The sequence below is a fragment of the Pleurodeles waltl genome, chromosome 3_1 (assembly GCF_031143425.1).
Source record: "Pleurodeles waltl isolate 20211129_DDA chromosome 3_1, aPleWal1.hap1.20221129, whole genome shotgun sequence".
Taxonomy (NCBI): domain Eukaryota; kingdom Metazoa; phylum Chordata; class Amphibia; order Caudata; family Salamandridae; genus Pleurodeles; species Pleurodeles waltl.
The window spans coordinates 167,304,336-167,321,782 of NC_090440.1; the positions used below are offsets into that span (position 1 = coordinate 167,304,336).

At 45.1% G+C, this 17,447-nt stretch overlaps 1 protein-coding gene across 2 annotated transcripts in view; it reads right to left on the reverse strand.

Moving 5' to 3' along the window:
• Window positions 1-17,447, reverse strand: part of RNF111 (ring finger protein 111) — a 306,333-nt gene that overhangs the window by 209,660 nt on the left and 79,226 nt on the right. For both annotated transcript variants that reach the window (XM_069222081.1, XM_069222080.1), the window contains exon 3: window positions 15,589-15,715. In XM_069222081.1, coding sequence (XP_069078182.1) covers window positions 15,589-15,715 — 127 coding nt within the window. The remainder of the gene's footprint in view (window positions 1-15,588; window positions 15,716-17,447) is intronic.

Genomic DNA, 17,447 nt, shown 5'->3' on the forward strand with positions numbered 1-17,447 from the left:
GAAGTTGACTCGCTATACAATATGCCTTAAAATCTGGTGCGCCCATGGCCCCCCGGTCTACAGTCATCTGCAGTTTGTGCAAGACAATCCGATGCCTACCTCTCCCCCATATAAGCTCTAGTAACATCGAGTTAAGTGTTTTAAAGTAGGTTCCTGATACCCTCACTGGTAAATTCGCAAAATATTATAAGAGGCGGGGCAGCATTACCATTTTGGCTAGGGCTAGTCTGCCCGTAATCGATATTGGCAATGTGATCCAAAATTGGATCTGCGGTCTGAGTGTGGACATAGCTCTCTTCAAGTTACCTTCCAGCAGATCTGTTGGGGTGCGATATATCTGGAAACCTAAGTATCTGAATGTATTTGTGGCCTTTTGTAATTGTTGATCACCAAATGATATTGTATTACCACCATCCGATCCGTAAAAGGCAAACGCTATAGATTCATTAAAATTAATGGCCAGCCCCGACAGTGGTGTGAACCTTTGGAAAATATGTGCTATTGTATTGGGGGGTGTCGGAGATCTTTTATATATAATATGATATCGTCTGCATACAGTGAGACTGTATGCTTCATATTTGTCTATTCCCCATGGTCCACTATCTTGTCTCAGTAGTTGTGCCAGGGGTTCTCTTGCCAGGACAAACAACAAGGGGACAAAGGACACCCCTGATCGGAGATATTCTGTCCGGTGCGTGCTCTTGCCGTTGGTGCAGCATATAATAGACGGACCCACTTTATATAGTCCAGCGGAACCCCAAACTTTTCTAAGACTGCCAGCATATAGTCCCAGTGCAGGGAGTCAAAAGCCTGGCGCAAATCAAGTGAGAGACACCCCCCACCTGTGGGTATCCCTCCCTGGCTGCGTCCATTACATGATACAAGCGGCGGACATTGAGGGAAGTACTTCGGGACGGGACAAATCCCCATTGATCCGTATGGATCAGGCTACTGATATAACAAAGAAGTCTCTGCGCTAGTATTTTCGCCAGTATCTTATACTCAGTGTTCAATAAAGATAATGGTCTATAGGATGAAATATCAGTTGCATCTTTACCCGGTTTCAGGAGGGAAGTCACTATTGCCTGTTTTGTAGTGTCTGGAAAATGTCCTAATGTCAATGAGGCTTGGTATAGTCGTTCCAGGTGTGGGGCAAGCTGTGTACTGTATAAAGAATAAAACTCGGATGGAAGGCTATCTGAACCCGGCGCTTTATTGCGCGGCATGCCCTTAATGGTCTCTCGTATCTCTCCTTGTGTTATTTGGTTGCTTAGCTTCTCTCTAGCCTCTTCGTGGAGTGTCGGAAGCTCAATATTAGCTAGAAAGGAGTCAGTTTCTGCTCGATTTATTAATGATGGGGCGGAGTATAGGACTGTGTAGTAGTCACGAAATGCTGTGTTAATTTCCAGTTGTGTGGTTATGTTATCTTGGTGTGGAGTGTTGATATGTATAATAGGAGTGGGGGATGGCTCTTCTCTTATCAGACGTGCCAAGAGTGTACCCGCCTTGTCTCCATCACTGTGCGCTCGTTCCCTATATTTAGCATAGTCAAACTTTCTTAATCTTTCGAGAAGTTGTGTGTGTTCGGTCCTTGCTTCTTGTAGTTGTTGGGTTTTGAGGGGCTGTGATATTGATTCCCTTTCTAATATTCCCAGCCGGTCCTCTACCTGTTGCAGTTCTCGCACCAGTGTTTTCCGCACTCCCAATACGGTACTCATCAATGTACCTCTTACCACCACCTTGAACGCTTCCCACTCCACCAAAGGGGAGGACGCTGAACCTGTATTGTTTTTAAAGAAGTTGGTGATCGTCTGGGCTGTTTCTTCCCTCAGAAGAGTGTCCTCTAATGCTGATGGTTGTAATCGCCACATAGGGATAGGCGTAGACGATCGACCCCATAATATGGTTAACTCTAAGGGATTATGATCAGAGAGCGTCTTCCCCAAATATGTAGTCCTGGTCGCTTGTGCCTGTAATGATGTTGTACAGACTATGCGATCCAGTCTTATGTGTACGAGAGTAAAAAGAGTATTCTCTCATACCAACATTTTTAGCCCGCCCTTTATCTGTAAGGGACCAGCCCTGTAGCCAAGTTTTTAGCGCTTCAGCGTGCTTTTGGACATTAGTCCCGTACAGTGGTGGGGTGCTGCGATCCAAGGCGATCTCAAGTATTGCATTAAACTCCCCCCCTAATACCCACAGGATATGTGCCCATTGTAGCAATGTCTTCAAAAGTCTCTCCAGAAATGTATCCTGTCCAATATTTGGGGCGTAAATGCTGCCTAGTACTATGGGTTTCCCATCTAGGTTGCCTCTAATTAGAGTGTATCTGCCCTCAACGTCTATCTTGGTATCTAGTATTTCAAAAGGTACTCCAGCCCTAATCCACACAGCCGCCCCTCGTGCAAACGCTGAGTATGATGTGTGTAAAAATTGTCCCCTCCATTTTTTGCGGAGTTTAGTCACCTCATGGATGGTAAGATGGGTCTCCTGTGAGTAGGCAATGTGTATTTTTCGACAATTTAATTGGGCCAATATTCTAGGTCTCTTTTGTATAGCTCTCATTCCCCTTACATTCCAAGTGGCAATGTTGTACTCCCGTTGTGTAGCCATTCTGGGGTACTGAAAACTCTCTATCCCTCCCATGACTCGCCATGCCTGATAACCCCTTTGTAGTAGCATGTTTGATGTATATGTGGATGTCAACTGAGTGTAATAGTGAACAATACTAAATCTTAATCGAAATACTGGGCAAAGCTCAAACCTTTCTGCAGTACATAACTGTTATATTATAACAAAAGCATACGAATAGTAAGGAGCCTACGCAATGGGGCAGTACAAGATGTGCAGTCAGTAGTTCTTGCCTGTGGACAGCGGGTTCCTCTGTTAATTGTGAAGACCGCGGAGCTCTACCGCCCGAGCCCGCCATTTAGAAGAGGGACTCAAGGCCCCCACAGAATATGGGTATAAAGTAAATGCCAATACGAGAGGGAGTGTTTAACACCGGTCTTGTGCTGCCTGCGGGTTAATAGCAGGAAATAACGTCAGGCTCCCTTCCGAGTCCGACGCCGCAGTGCTGTCCATTGATGAGGCCATTCCACGAAGGGAAGAGTTTGCCTCCTACATGGAATATGCTGATTGCATCGTGTCATTTTGGCCTTCCAGAGCTTGTTGAAGTGTCAGTCCAGTTTTTTTCCTCAGTGTTTGTGATTTGTTTCGCTTGTCTTTGCGGGGCTGATGATATTATCTTGGGGAGAGGGCACCACTTTGTTCTCCAGATTTTGACTGTGGAAAAGTTTCATTGAGCCAGGCACACACTAAATCCGGCGTCTCAAAAAAAAAGTGCTTTTTGATTATATGTGATTCGTAGTCTGGCCGGGAATAGCAGGGCGTATGTTATCCTCTCCGCTCGAAGTCTCTGTTTTACTGCCTGGAAAGATGTTCTGCGTTTCTGGACTATCATAGTGTAGTCTGGGTATAGGGAAATTCGGGCACTGTCCACTATGATGGGGTCTAATTCCCTCGCCACTTGTAGTATGGTGTCTGTCTCTGTAGTTTAGTATCCGCGTTATTAAGGGACATGCTGGTGCTCCCGGCGGGGGTCTCCTACTTGTTATACGGTGTGCTCTCTCCACGACAAAGTGAACTGATAGGCGATCTACGACGATCGATCTCAGTCATTCTTCCACGTATTGCGTTGGGTCTTTCCCTTCCTTCCGGGAGTCCAAGTATGCAGATACTGTTGCGTCTTGACCGCCCTTCCGCATCTTCGGCTCTTTCCTGCAGAGCCTGCACCTGTTGTTGAAGCAGTTCAATGACGGTTCTATTTTCTTTGTGAGTCGGAAGCATTTCCGCGACACTGGATTCTGTCTTCTGTATTCTGTCAGATAACTTCTTTTGGTCGTCTCTTAGGATACTCAATTCTGCTGTGATAGAGCCTAGTCTGTGCTCTATTGCTTGTCGAGAGTCTTTGATTTCTTGCAGAATAAGATCAAGTTTGTCCGCAGGATTTTTCGCCGACATTTCTGGGGTTAGGCCGTCAGGGGCTGAAGCTTCTCCATTTTCGAATTGTTTGCCTTTGGTACGGCCCATGTTTGCTTGTACAGTTTGCGTGGTCTCCCAGTGAGTTGAAGCACTGGCGTGCACCGTGGAGCCAGCAAATAGTGTATGACAATTATGTGTTCTGGCTTTGCAATTGTAGGTGGGGGTTAAGTTATCTACCCTGTGTCTTTACATGCCGAAGAGCAGGCAGCAACAGGCAGTCACATTAGCGGTCAATGTTTAGACTGAGACTCAGGAAAGGTGAAATTCGTGCCCACTTTGCAGTTTCTATTGTTTCGCGCCTGTTGTGTGGGAAGCAGGGCTTTAAGGTCTACTTGGGTTTGTGTCTATCCGATGTTGTAGGCCTCTTTTGCTCTTACAGCATAGTTCCCTTTTATGTGCACTCCTACGACTACACCCCTGTCCCTCTCCTAGCCGGTCGAGGCTCCAGCGCACACCACGGAGTCAGCAAATGGCGTATAGCAGTTATGCGTTCTGGCTTTGCTGTAGTAAGTGGGAGTTGAGCATCTACTCTGGGCCTTTACATATGGGAAGGCAGGCAGCGCCCGGCAATCAGATTAGTGGTTAACGTTTAGACCGAGGCTCATACAGGGTAGAATCCGTGTCTAGTGCATAGTTTCTATTATTTCACGCTTGCCGCATGGGAAACAGAGCGTCAGAGTCCACCTGGGTCTGTAGTCATTCAATATTGTAAGCCCCTTGCTCCTACAGCACCCCCCTGTTCCATGCGTGCCCCAGTGGGCATATCCTTGTCCTCTTAATAACACAAGCGGGGGAGCACTACTCAACAAGTTGTGCATCGTGGCATCCACTGCCCCCGTCTCCACAATTGTGTTAACCAGGTATATGTTGGGTTTTCTCAGACGGACTTAATGTTCGTCACTTTTCCTCCCCTTTCGTCACTCTTATTGTCTCTTGGACCGCCACTTTCTTTTTTTGTTTTTTTTCTCTTCCGTACTGCGCCCACTCGGTGATCCCCACCATGCAAGGTACATTTTAGGGGGGCGGCGGGGGGGGGGGAGTGGGGTGGGGGAGGGGGGCAGGGGAGAGAGAGGTTGTAGGCTGGCCCCGATCCGCCGGCTTCTGGACCCCCCCCCCGGCTCACCGGCACACGCCCTCGGCCGCGCTTTGTTCCGCTACACTCCTCTCGTCGCTGGCCGTCGGCTGTAGGGCGCGCTTGTTTCCCACGTTTCTCAGCGCGTCCTGACCTCAGACAGAGCAGCCGAGTCCGCTCGTCAGGTGCCTCGTCTGTTCCTCCACTTGTGAGTACAAAATATCCCGGTTAATGCCAAATTTAAGCGTAAGGCGGGCCCGGGTCGGGAGCCCCGCAATCAAGCAGCCACCACCTTGGGCGGTTAGCCACACCCCCTAAAGTCTGACATTCTCAGTAAATCATGTACTTCTAACAGGAGCAGCCTGTCAGTTGGTCACCTTGTGGTTTATTTACTGCAGCCTTCCAGAGTGTTCCAAAGAACAACTAGAGTGCTAACAGTCTTACTTATGACAAAATGATGGCACACCTGAACCCATCTTGATTGAGTCAAACTGATAAAACTTAAAACATTTAATTTGGAAAGGAACAAAATGAGGGGGGCTCATTTTGTCAAAGAAATTATGGTTAGTGCTGTATAAAGAAAAATGAGGGCACGTTTTAAGTGAGTTCTCAAATATCTTTTTCTTCCATTTCATTAAAACATTCTGACCCTTCTGACATGCAGAATAAGACATGCACTTTCAACACCAGTGGCAGACTGCCAGTGAACTTCCTGGTGTTCACTAGTTTTACTACAGCAACTAGAGTGCTAACATTCTGAATTTATGGCACATCTGAACGCCATCTTGATGAAATCGAAGTGGAAAACTGAAAGCATTTTCTACTGAGGAAACTGTAGTAAATAAGGAAAACAGGGAGCTTCATAACACATAGGGCTCCCAAAATGGCCACAAGAGAAAAAAAAAAGCACAAATATCACCCAAATGTAGCCTAAGTATTGGCCAATGACAGAAGTGTGCAAAACACTTAATTTCTTTTTTTTTTGCAGTTTTATATAGCGTTGACTTGACACAATAGGTATTGGAATGCTTTACATGAGCATCCGCTACATTAAACAATCATTTTAGTTTTAGGCACAGACTTTAAGTGATTTGCCCTGAATCACGGGATGTCTAACCGACACCGAAACTCGAACCTGGTTCCCCAGTTGCAAAGTCTGCAGTTCTGGCTCTAACGCCACATCCTCTCCCCTAAGTGTAACTAATATTCAAGTTATCAACTGGATGAAAAAAAGTAAAAATAGCAAATAATTTAAAAGTGCTTGGCCGTTATTTGAGAACTCACAAAATATGTCCTCATTTTAGTTTTTTAGAGCAATAACCATAATTTCCATGGGAATAAGACCCTCTAATTTTTATAATTTCTAAAGGAAATGCTTTAGGTATTATAGTTTTGATTAATTCAATAAGTAAGGCATGCCACACTTTTGTAATAAATATAGAATGTTGGCAATCGAGTTGTTCATTAGAATTTTGTGGGGAGTCAGGGGTCAGGGGCATGGACTCAGATAATTGAGGGCAAGGAGGAGGGTTGACAGTGGCAGCACAAGGGACCACGAAGGGCAGAGGAAAGGGGGCAGGGGCAATAAACTAACCATGCAGGGAAGGCAAGAGAGGCTGTGGCAATAAAACAGACCACTGAGAGCAGAAGGCAGTGGCAGTACAACCGTACATGCCAACAGGCCCAATTCAGGCAGGAGGATCCTAATGTTAGTAAGCTCAAAACAACTTTTTCTGTCTCCAGCCAAAAAATATTTCCCAGGTTTTTGATTTTAAAATTCCCTCCTGACAAGTTCAAAATGTTGGCAGTTACAGCTTAACAGAACACTCAGCATCACAAAGCACAGGAGGAATGGGATAGGTACATAGTCTTGGATAACAGAGGGCAGGAGGGAGATTGGCAGGGGCACCAAACTGACCTTACAGGGCAGGCATCAGGTTTTGCAGCACAATTCACCACACAGCGCAAGCAGGATGGCAAAGCAGCACAATCGATCATGAAAAGCAATATGGCGGGGACAGGGCCATGAACATGGACAACAAAGCAGAGGGGAAAGATGCAAGGGCAGCAAGCTAACCCTACCAGAACGACAGGAGGGAAGGTTACAGTATAACTGAGCATAAAGGGGAGGGGGAGGGAGTGCAGGGGCACAACACTAGACCAGACAAGGCAGGAGGGAGGGGATAGGGGCCTGCACATGGAAAAAGGAGGGCACGGGGTAAAGAGACAGAAGCAGCAAGCTGAGCATGGAGGACAGGAGGGATGGGTACTGGAAGCACAGTACACCATGGAGGATACCATTGAGACTATAAAGGCATACACACAGACAAAAGAGGGAAGGTGGGAGGGGGTCAGGGGCAGAAAGCTGACCACACAGGGCAGGTGGAGGGGCTATGTCAACACAAAAGACCATGCATGGCAAGTGGGTGGCTTAGTGGCAGCACAATGGCCATGGTGGGCAAGAGGGAGGGGGCAAGGGCATGCACAAAGAACAATGGAGCACAGAAGGGAGGGGTAGGAGTGGACACAGACAAGAGGGTGCACATAGAACAGGCAGGAGGAGCAGTTGCAGAACATCAGAGCATGGAGGGCAGAAGGCAGTGGCCACAAAATAGACCATGGAAGACAGGAGGGAGGGGAGATGGAGGGCCAGTGGCAGCTTAACAGAACACTCAGAATAGATAGGAGGGACAGTGGCAGTTCCATGGGACATGGTGGGCAGAAACGAGGGAGCAGGAGCATGCACACAGACATCAGCAGCTAAGCAGGAGCGCAAAAATTAGGTACAGAATTGGGCAACAGAGAGCAGGAGGAGTGCGCCAGGGCATCAAGCTAATAAGAGGGCAGTGGCAGTACACTGAACCATGCATGGCATGAGGAACAGGAGGAAGAGGGATAGTTACTTGAAATAACTAACTTTAAAAACTGAATTTCTATGGTTTCTAGCTCGCAAAATCTGAACCTAACTTTAACGTCCCTGTAACCTTCATTTTTTAGTGCCTTTAGATACGGCTAAAGTTGCCACTTTCTCAAGACATTAACTGCAATAATTACCACCAGAATTCTTCATCCAGGTTAGGGCAGATGATTCACAGAGAAGCCTTGGACATAGAGCAGACTATCGTACATCCTTGGTGAATTAAGCAACAGCAGGGCATTTAATGGATAATGTAACACAGAAAGTCAGTATCACTGTCAGCGTAATACTGACTGATTATAAACTGCAAGTCATTTGTACAACATTTGGGGGACTTGGAGACATTGACATCAACTGCCCCTTTCTGCACTGCCCATCTTAAGAGTAAAGTCTCAGCTCATGGTTACAAAGCGCTGTAAAACCACATAAACATGACCACCTTTATAGTGCTGTGGCTCAATTTTGAGAGATGCACTTTGCTGTAAGAACATCAGTGCTGGGCTATGTAAACTACATTGGTGTGGTGAAACTTTAAAAAAAAACATAATATTGAAAAGAAAGGGGTCCTGCATTTTGGGAAGAATTCAACAATATGGTCTCGTTCTTGAGGCCTGCAGAGCTGGGTTCTATTCGTACCAACTAAATTAGCACAGAATTTGGGATTATTTTTTGACAACTTTATTGTTTACTACTCATATCAACTATTTTAGGGCAATCTGCTTTGCCATTTTACACATTTCGAAGATCTTTCCTTTGATTCTGGTTTTCTCACCCAAGAACGTTACCCAAGCTTAAATTACCACTCAGCTATACTAACGCCGTCTATTTCGGTACAAACCAAGCTTTATACTTGACACTGCAGGTGGCGCAGGTCTCCGCTTGAGTATTTAAAGTGGTATGAGAAGGACTAAGTGTTTGCAGCGTCTATGTCCACCTAGCTGAATCCCACTGATCTGAATGATACACACACACACACACACACACACACACACACACACACATTAGAATAGATGACAAAAATACCCCAAACTTCAGCTTCATCTAAACCAAAAAAAAAAACTGATTGCTACTAGCTAATGCCTTTTCTACCAACGTTAAATAAGTGTTTGGCCGATTCAAAAATCACTTCTTATCTGGTACACTCGTAATGGCAAAGTAACTGACAGAAGCTTGACTTTTCAAGTATATCAGTTGCTTGCCTAGGGAACTCCATAGGACCTAGATTTTCATGCAGACTGGGAAGCAGAACAATCCATTTAGCATCTAATATTATCGACAGCCACGCTGCAGGTGCCCACAGGATGCTATTGTATTCGTTTATTTGTATGCAAATGCATGTGTAAAGCATGAACCCAGCTGGGAGGCAATGGAGCAATAAACAGGCAAGAGGCCAAAGTTATGACTCAAGGTCATGCACTGAGAAGTGATAGGGGTTTTCCGATTGTGCATAGGGAGACACGCTTCCTTGACGAGATTCCGGTTTCTTTTTGGGTGACTGTAGGAGGCTGGACTGGCTTGTAGTGAGTACCAAGGGGTACTTACACCTTGCACCAGGCCCAGGTATCCCTTATTAGTGTAGAGGGGTGTCTAGCAGCTTAGGCTGATAGAAAATGGTAGCTTAGCAGAGCAGCTTAGGCTGAACTAGGAGACGAGTGCAGCTCCTACAGTACCACTAGTGTCACATGCACAATATCATAAGAAAACACAATACACAGATATACTAAAAATAAAGGTACTTTATTTTTATGACAATATGCCAAAAGTATCTCAGTGAGTACCCTCAGTATGAGGATAGCAAAGATACACAAGATATATGTACACAATACCAAAATATGCAGTAATAGCAATAGAAAACAGTGCAAACAATGTATAGTCACAATAGAATGCAATGGGGGCACATAGGGATAGGGGCAACACAAACCATATACTCTAGAAGTGGAATGCGAACCACGAATGGACCACAAACCTATGTGACCTCGTAGAGGGTTGCTGGGTCTGTAAGGAAACAGTGAGGGTTAGAAAAATAGCCCACCCCAAGACCCTGAAAAGTGGGTGCCAAGTGCACCTAAGTTCCCCCAAGAGCACAGAAGTCGTGATAGGGGAATTCTGCAGGAAAGACCAACAACAGCAATGCAACTATGGATTTCCAGACGAGAGTACCTGTGGAACAAGGGGACCAAGTCCAAAAGTCACGATCAAGTCGGGAGTGGGCAGATGCCCAGGAAATGCCAGCTGTGGGTGCAAAGAAGCTGCCACCGGATGGTAGAAGCTGAGGTTTCTGCAAGAACGACAAGGGCTAGAAACTTCCCCTTTGGAGGATGGATGTCCCACGTCGTGAAGAGTCGTGCAGAAGTGTTTTCCCGCAGAAAGACTGCAAACAAGCCTTGCTAGCTGCAAGGGTCGCAGTTAAGGTTTTTGGATGCTGCTGTGGCCCAGGAGGGACCAGGATGTCGCCAATTGCGTGAGGAGACAGAGGGGGCGTCCAGCAAGACAAGGAGCCCACTCAGAAGCATGCAGCACCCGCAGAAGTGCCGGAACAGGCACTACGAAGTGGAGTGAACCGGAGCTCACCCGAAGTTGCACAAGAGGGTCCCACGACGCCGGAGGACAACTCAGGAGATTGTGCAATGCAGGTTAGAGTGCCGGGGACCCAGGCTTGGCTGTGCACAAAGGAAATCCTCGGTGAGTGCACAGGAGCCGGAGTAGCTGCAAATCACGCGGTTCCCAGCAATGCAGTCTAGCGTGGGGAGGCAAGGACTTACCTCCACCAAACTTGGACTGAAGAGTCACTGGACTGTGGGAGTCACTTGGACAGAGTTGCTGAGTTCCAGGGACCTCGCTCGTTGTGCTGAGAGGTGACCTAGAGGACCGGTGATGCAGTTCTTTGGTGCCTGCGTTTGCAGGGGGAAGATTCCGTCGACCCACGGGAGATTTCTTCGGAGCTTCTAGTGCAGAGAGGAGGCAGACTGCCCCCACAGCATGCACCACCAGGAAAACAGTCGAGAAGGCGGCAGGATCAGCGTTACAATGTCACAGTAGTCGACTTTGCTACTTTGTTGCAGTTTTGCAGGCTTCCAGCGCGGTCAGCAGTCGATTCCTTGGCAGAAGGTGGAGAGAGAGATGCAGAGGAACTCTGATGAGCTCTTGCATTCGTTATCTAAGGAATTCCCCAAAGCAGAGACCCTAAATAGCCAGAAAAGAGGGTTTGGCTACTTAGGAGAGAGGATAGGCTAGTAACACCTGAAGGAGCCTATCAGAAGGAGTCTCTGACGTCACCTGCTGGCACTGGCCACTCAGAGCAGTCCAGTGTGCCAGCAGCACCTCTGTTTCCAAGATGGCAGAGGTCTGGAGCACACTGGAGGAGCTCTGGGCACCTCCCAGGGGAGGTGCAGGTCAGGGGAGTGGTCACTCCCCTTTCCTTTGTCCAGTTTCGCGCCAGAGCAGGGCTGAGGGATCCCTGAACCGGTGTAGACTGGCTTATGCAGAGATGGGCACCATCTGTGCCCATCAAAGCATTTCCAGAGGCTGGGGAGGCTACTCCTCCCCAGCCCTGACACCTTTTTCCAAAGGGAGAGGGTGTAACACCCTCTCTCTGAGGAAGTCCTTTGTTCTGCCTTCCTGGGCCATGCCTGGCTGGACCCCAGGAGGGCAGAAACCTGTCTGAGGGGTTGGCAGCAGCAGCAGCTGCAGTGAAACCCCGGGAAAGGCAGTTTGGCAGTACCCAGGTCTGTGCTAGAGACCCGGGGAATCATGGGATTGTCTCCCCAATACCAGGATGGCATTGGTGGGGCAATTCCATGATCTTAGACATGTTACATGGCCATATTCGGAGTTACCATTGTGAAGCTACACATAGGTAGTGACCTATGTGTAGTGCATGCGTGTAATGGTGTCCCCGCACTCACAAAGTCCGGGGAATTGGCCCTGAACAATGTGGGGGCACCTTGGCTAGTGCCAGGGTGCCCACACACTAAGTAACTTAGCACCCAACCTTTACCAGGTAAAGGTTAGACATATAGGTGACTTATAAGTTACTTAGGTGCAGTGTAAAATGGCTGTGAAATAACGTGGACGTTATTTCACTCAGGCTGCAGTGGCAGGCCTGTGTAAGAATGGTCAGAGCTCCCTATGGGTGGAAAAAGAAATGCTGCAGCCCAAAGGGATCTCCTGGAACCCCAATACCCTGGGTACCTCAGTACCATATGCTAGGGAATTATAAGGGTGTTCCAGTATGCCAATATGAATTGGTGAAATTGGTCACTAGCCTGTTAGTGACAATTTGGAAAGGTATGAGAGAGCATAACCACTCAGGTTCTGGATAGCAGAGCCTCAGTGAGACAGTTAGTCATAACACAGGTAACACATACAGGGCACACTTATGAGCACTGGGGCCCTGGCTGGCAGGGTCCCAGTGACACATACAACTAAAACAACATATATACAGTGAAACATGGGGGTAACATGCCAGGCAAGATGGTACTTTCCTAAAGTGACCAGAATAGTGTCCCACCAGATGGAATTCACCTTTGCCTCTAGCTGGGAGTGAAATTTCTTTACAGATCTGCGATGGCTGCAGTCATCTACAAATAAATAATTTTACCAATGTATACATGCAACTCTGAGTATCCTCCTTTCCAACCACTGGTAGGAGGCTGAATAACATTATGATGCTTGGTCCCCAATTAAACTCCAATCTTTGCACCTTTTGCTTTACGTCTTGGATTGTAGGTGCAGATACATGCTGAAAGATGCACAGTTCTTTTTGTGACATTTGGGCCTCTGTATTTGCCTCTCTTATGCTTGAATGATCCAGGATGCCTTGGGTTTATGACTGAAGCTCTTACCTAATCCCAAATTATTTACTGACCAGTTGACTTGCCAAATGTCTTGGATCCCAATACGTAACCATTTATTTATTTTGGGGTATCTCAAAGGTGATATTACAATTTTGAAAGGGCCCTGCTTCCTATGGGTCATGCATGTGTCTATGGCTGCTCTCAATAATTTTCCAAGTGATCTAATGTTGTCAATTATAGGAGGAGTCCTGATGACACACTAACTGGACTATAAGCCAACAATGCCACAGGTACATAGTCACAATCTTCATATCAATGTTCTTTTATTTCTTTTTCACCCCAAACCTACTGTTAAAAGGGAGTAACCAGTATTTAAGACTGAATCTCTTCTAGCTTTACCTGCTATGCACCAATTATGTGGACAGTTATAAAAAGCGTTTTAGTAGTTGTAGCCCTTTTCTGCCTCTTTCCATGCAAATGAATCTACACAGTAATGTTTGTTAGGTGTGTCTATGGGTGACCACATAGTTGAGATACATGTGTCCTGTTGTTGTAAGTACTTTTGTAGTCCCTTTTTACATTGTGGTGTGACCTTGCATTCCTTGTAACTGCTTTCCCACTGAGAAGGGACATGGCTGAATAGTTTTTTTTTAAATCTTGCTACTTTTGGACAAGGGAAGAGAGACAAACAGCCTGTTTTCCTTTAATGTTTTATTCTCATGACTGCTTCCCTAACAAGCATTGGCAAAGCCAACTGGTTTTGACTTTGTATTTTTTTTAAATGTAACTGGCTTACAAACATTAGAGAAATGTTATAATAATGTTTGTTTTATTAAATTAAAAACAAACATCATCATAACATTTCTCTAACATTTGTAAAAGCCCCCATGGACGGAGCGTGGCTGCTCCTGACCCACGCAACATGGCCCTCCACAACTGCTGACCTGTCTACTTGAACCACCACCTGAACTTCCATCAGCCCGAACCGACACCTCCGCTCCCCTTTCTCTAACCCTTACCCCTTGCATCTGACGTAGTAGATGTGGAGGTTGCTCCTTTTCCTAAATAGTAGCAACGACATGGAACGAACTACCCTTTCATCTCCGGAACTCCTCATCTCTTCTAGAGTTCTGATAGTCCCTGAAGACCTGGCTATTCGCTAATCAAATAGTCACTGCCAGCGCCTCAATTCCCTCACAGACAAGAGGCACTTTACAAATCTACTGATTGACTGATAGAGATAGCAGAAATGGAAGAAGGTAGAACACATGGCCTTCTTCGATATACTTCTCAACTTAGTGGACCTAATTTCCCAGAGGCCACTTTATTTGGGAAGAAGAGAGTCTTCCTTTCACTGGTAACATGTTTGATGATAGAAACAGACACATCACCTAGATCAGAGCCTTGCTGACATCTTAGTGAGGCCTTAAATGATTAGGTTTGGAAAGAAATAAAAAAGAAAGCTGGTGAATATACATTATTGTCATTGGCAGGAAAGTCCATCAACCTGACTTGGATATCTGAACGAAGGGAAGTCATGTAAATAAGCACATCTACACAAATAGACAGGGTTATATGCTGTCCAAGCAGCTGGGTCTATCAAACACTTTCTCATTAACAGCTGATGAAGAACTGACATTGTCCTCTTTCAGAGAGCCTAAATAGATGATTGTTGACAGTTTTTGAAGAAAGAAACTTCAAAAACATATGAAGGCAGTTCCAATTTTACAGACTACTTCACAATTTTATTATTTACTTTCCCTAAGAAAAACAGAGGAAAGTATATTGGTGTGAATGCTTCCTTTCATGCTCCCATGCATTAGCTTCTCGGTCAACTACAGAAAGACAAAGAGGTGGACATCCTTCCATTACCGGAGGGAACAGAAAATACAGCTGACTGGGCAGTGAGACTGACCTCACAACAAAGTTCTCCGTCTTAGGTATCTGGTGTCCAAGGCCTTCAATATCGCAGTTCCTAAAGAGGCCTATTTCAGGTCACAAGGGACTGCTCCATGACCAAAGATGCTATTCGTAACAGGGTAGAGGGGATCAAAGTATGTACCTTCACTGTTTCTAATAGAAGTGCAGCCTCTAGATGACTTTGACACACATGTAAGAGATACGTACATAGATTAGGGTGGCTCTGCAGACGTCTGTGTTACATCACAAATACAGATGCAAGCCTGCACACGTTTTGAAGAGAAAATATATAACACTTATTTAATCAGAAAGATGTTCAACCTACTGAAGCACTTGCAAAAGCTTTGTCATGTGTTTTTATTTTGTTCTTAATTCAAGAAGCACTTTTAGAGCCAGTTTAACCCTTAACGCTGGATTTCTTATTTTCTTCCCATTGTTGTGTAATCAGTTCTTCAATTGGGCTTATGAAATTGACAAAGAAGATATTTCCATCACCTCTACAAACTACAAGTAAAGGAAATTCTTATTAAAGCAAAAAGTTACAAACAATCCATTTCATATATTTGTATTTAAAAAATGGTTCTTTCCAGGATATTTATTTTAACCTATGGGGAGAAGAGTTTGTTTGAGGCTAAAGCAAAAATCAGGTTTCCCATGTTATATTTTGTACACCTAGCTAAAGAAATGAGATGTATTCCAAATCAGGAGACAGATTAATTAACATTACCTAGTCTACTAAGATCTTAATGAAGGAGTCTGTAAAAAGGAGCAGGATAACACTAAGATCTAACTTACTACTGGAAATACAATTCAACTATCAGAAATAAACACAAACTAACCTGAAGGTATCCCCAACTGTAACAATCTCCACTTCACTATCTGTCGAGGTAACATTTATTTCTTCATTGGCAGTGACCTGAGGGGTGGAGGAGGCTTCAATCACCACAACATCTTCATCAATACTTCCTGAAGGCAAAACGGAAAAATTGAACTTCATTAAAGTCTGCCAGGGATTAGTATACATGTGTAGTATCTTTGATTACATCTTTCAACAAACTGTTTTCCTGATATCAACATACTGCTACATTACACTTTTCAGGCCTCAGTTTTACAATGAACGCATTAATATATGTAAAGACAGCAAATGTTCAATAAATAAATCAGTGACCACATCTCCAATGATTGAGGTCTCCTACTGCTGCAAGGTATTGTTCCCATTTAAGGTGCACTGAATGTATCCTATAAACACATAGGCGAGGTTTTAACTTATAAAGAAATTGATTATTTGGGGTGGGTGACTACCCACCTCGAGGCACAATCAAAACCCTTGTCAGTGTGACCCCCCAAAGTCACTAAATTAACCTGAGCTCAACACCCTGGTAGTTAAGGCACAGAGCGGACAGGCTTAACTTGAGGCAACGTGGAAAGTACCAACTGGGAACCAAAACAGTAATAAAGCTGAAATGGAACATAATAAAAATGCCATACAAAATTAGAAAATAAGAGTAAAACGTATTGAACAAAATGGCACCATTATATAGATTGAAAGGAACCGGAGGTATGAATTTGTAAAGTATTAAGTATGAACAGCCCCAAGAAGCACAAAGTGCCAATAATTACTGTAGTCCAAGACCTAGATGAAACTGGACACTGACAGTGTGGGTCAGATACACCAACCAGTTTCATACTGGACAATGATTTTATCTTCTGGTTTAATCTTTTAAGTTCTAAACCAACACAGGAGTACATGTCTAAAGCCCCCAGCTGCTCAGGGGAAGCACCTGGTTCACTTGCCACTGGTCAGTTAGAGTAAGGGCCGCTTGGAGCTTGTTGTGCTCCTGTAGCTTTAAGAGGAGGTGACCCTAATGACCCTTGAAGCCCATTTCTTTCTCCTGGGTACAGGTGGGAGAGCAGGGCCAGTCTTCTAGGCCACTGGTTCTTAACCTTTTGACTTCTGTGGACCCCCAATTACTCATTACTGGAAACTGGGGACCCTGGCTAAAGCATTTTGGCCAATATGAACAGCAAAATAATACACAGAAACAAGCACTCAAACAAGTACACAAATTATGCAATATTTTACTTAATTTACAAATATGAAAATAAAATCAAAATTATAAAAGGAATGGTGAAACTTTTCTAAATTCAACTGACACCATTCATCATCTATGCTCTATCTGTTTTGCGGCACTTGCACTGCTTCCATTAAACTATTTGAGGGTACTAACAATTTTTAGCCTCCAATTTCAAAATTCCTTCACATTTATATAATGTTATTGCATTTTCAGTTCTACATTTTTGCTTTTTTATTTATCTAAATGTATTAATCTGCTAATATTATTTAATTTTCTAAGCAGTCAAAACACACCCATGCAGGATTTGCGGCCCCACAGGGGTTCCAGAACCACAGTTTAAGAACTACTGGTATAAGCTTCTCTCAGGTGTCAGACAGCAGGTTGAGTCCTCTTTTGATCTTCCACAGGTGCAGCAGTGTTCTGAAGTGGGTGCCTGGGGTGCCAGGCACAAGCTAGTGATGGGAATGACTCCTAGCATGCCCTAAACAATGGGCTAAAAGTAGCTAGGACCAAACCCTACTCTTTTTGGATATTGTCAGGATGGCGGAAGTGTGGTGTGGTGGTGTGTGGTGGTGGTATGGGGGTACTGGTGGTGGTGGGTCAGTGTTAGTGTCCTCCTCCAT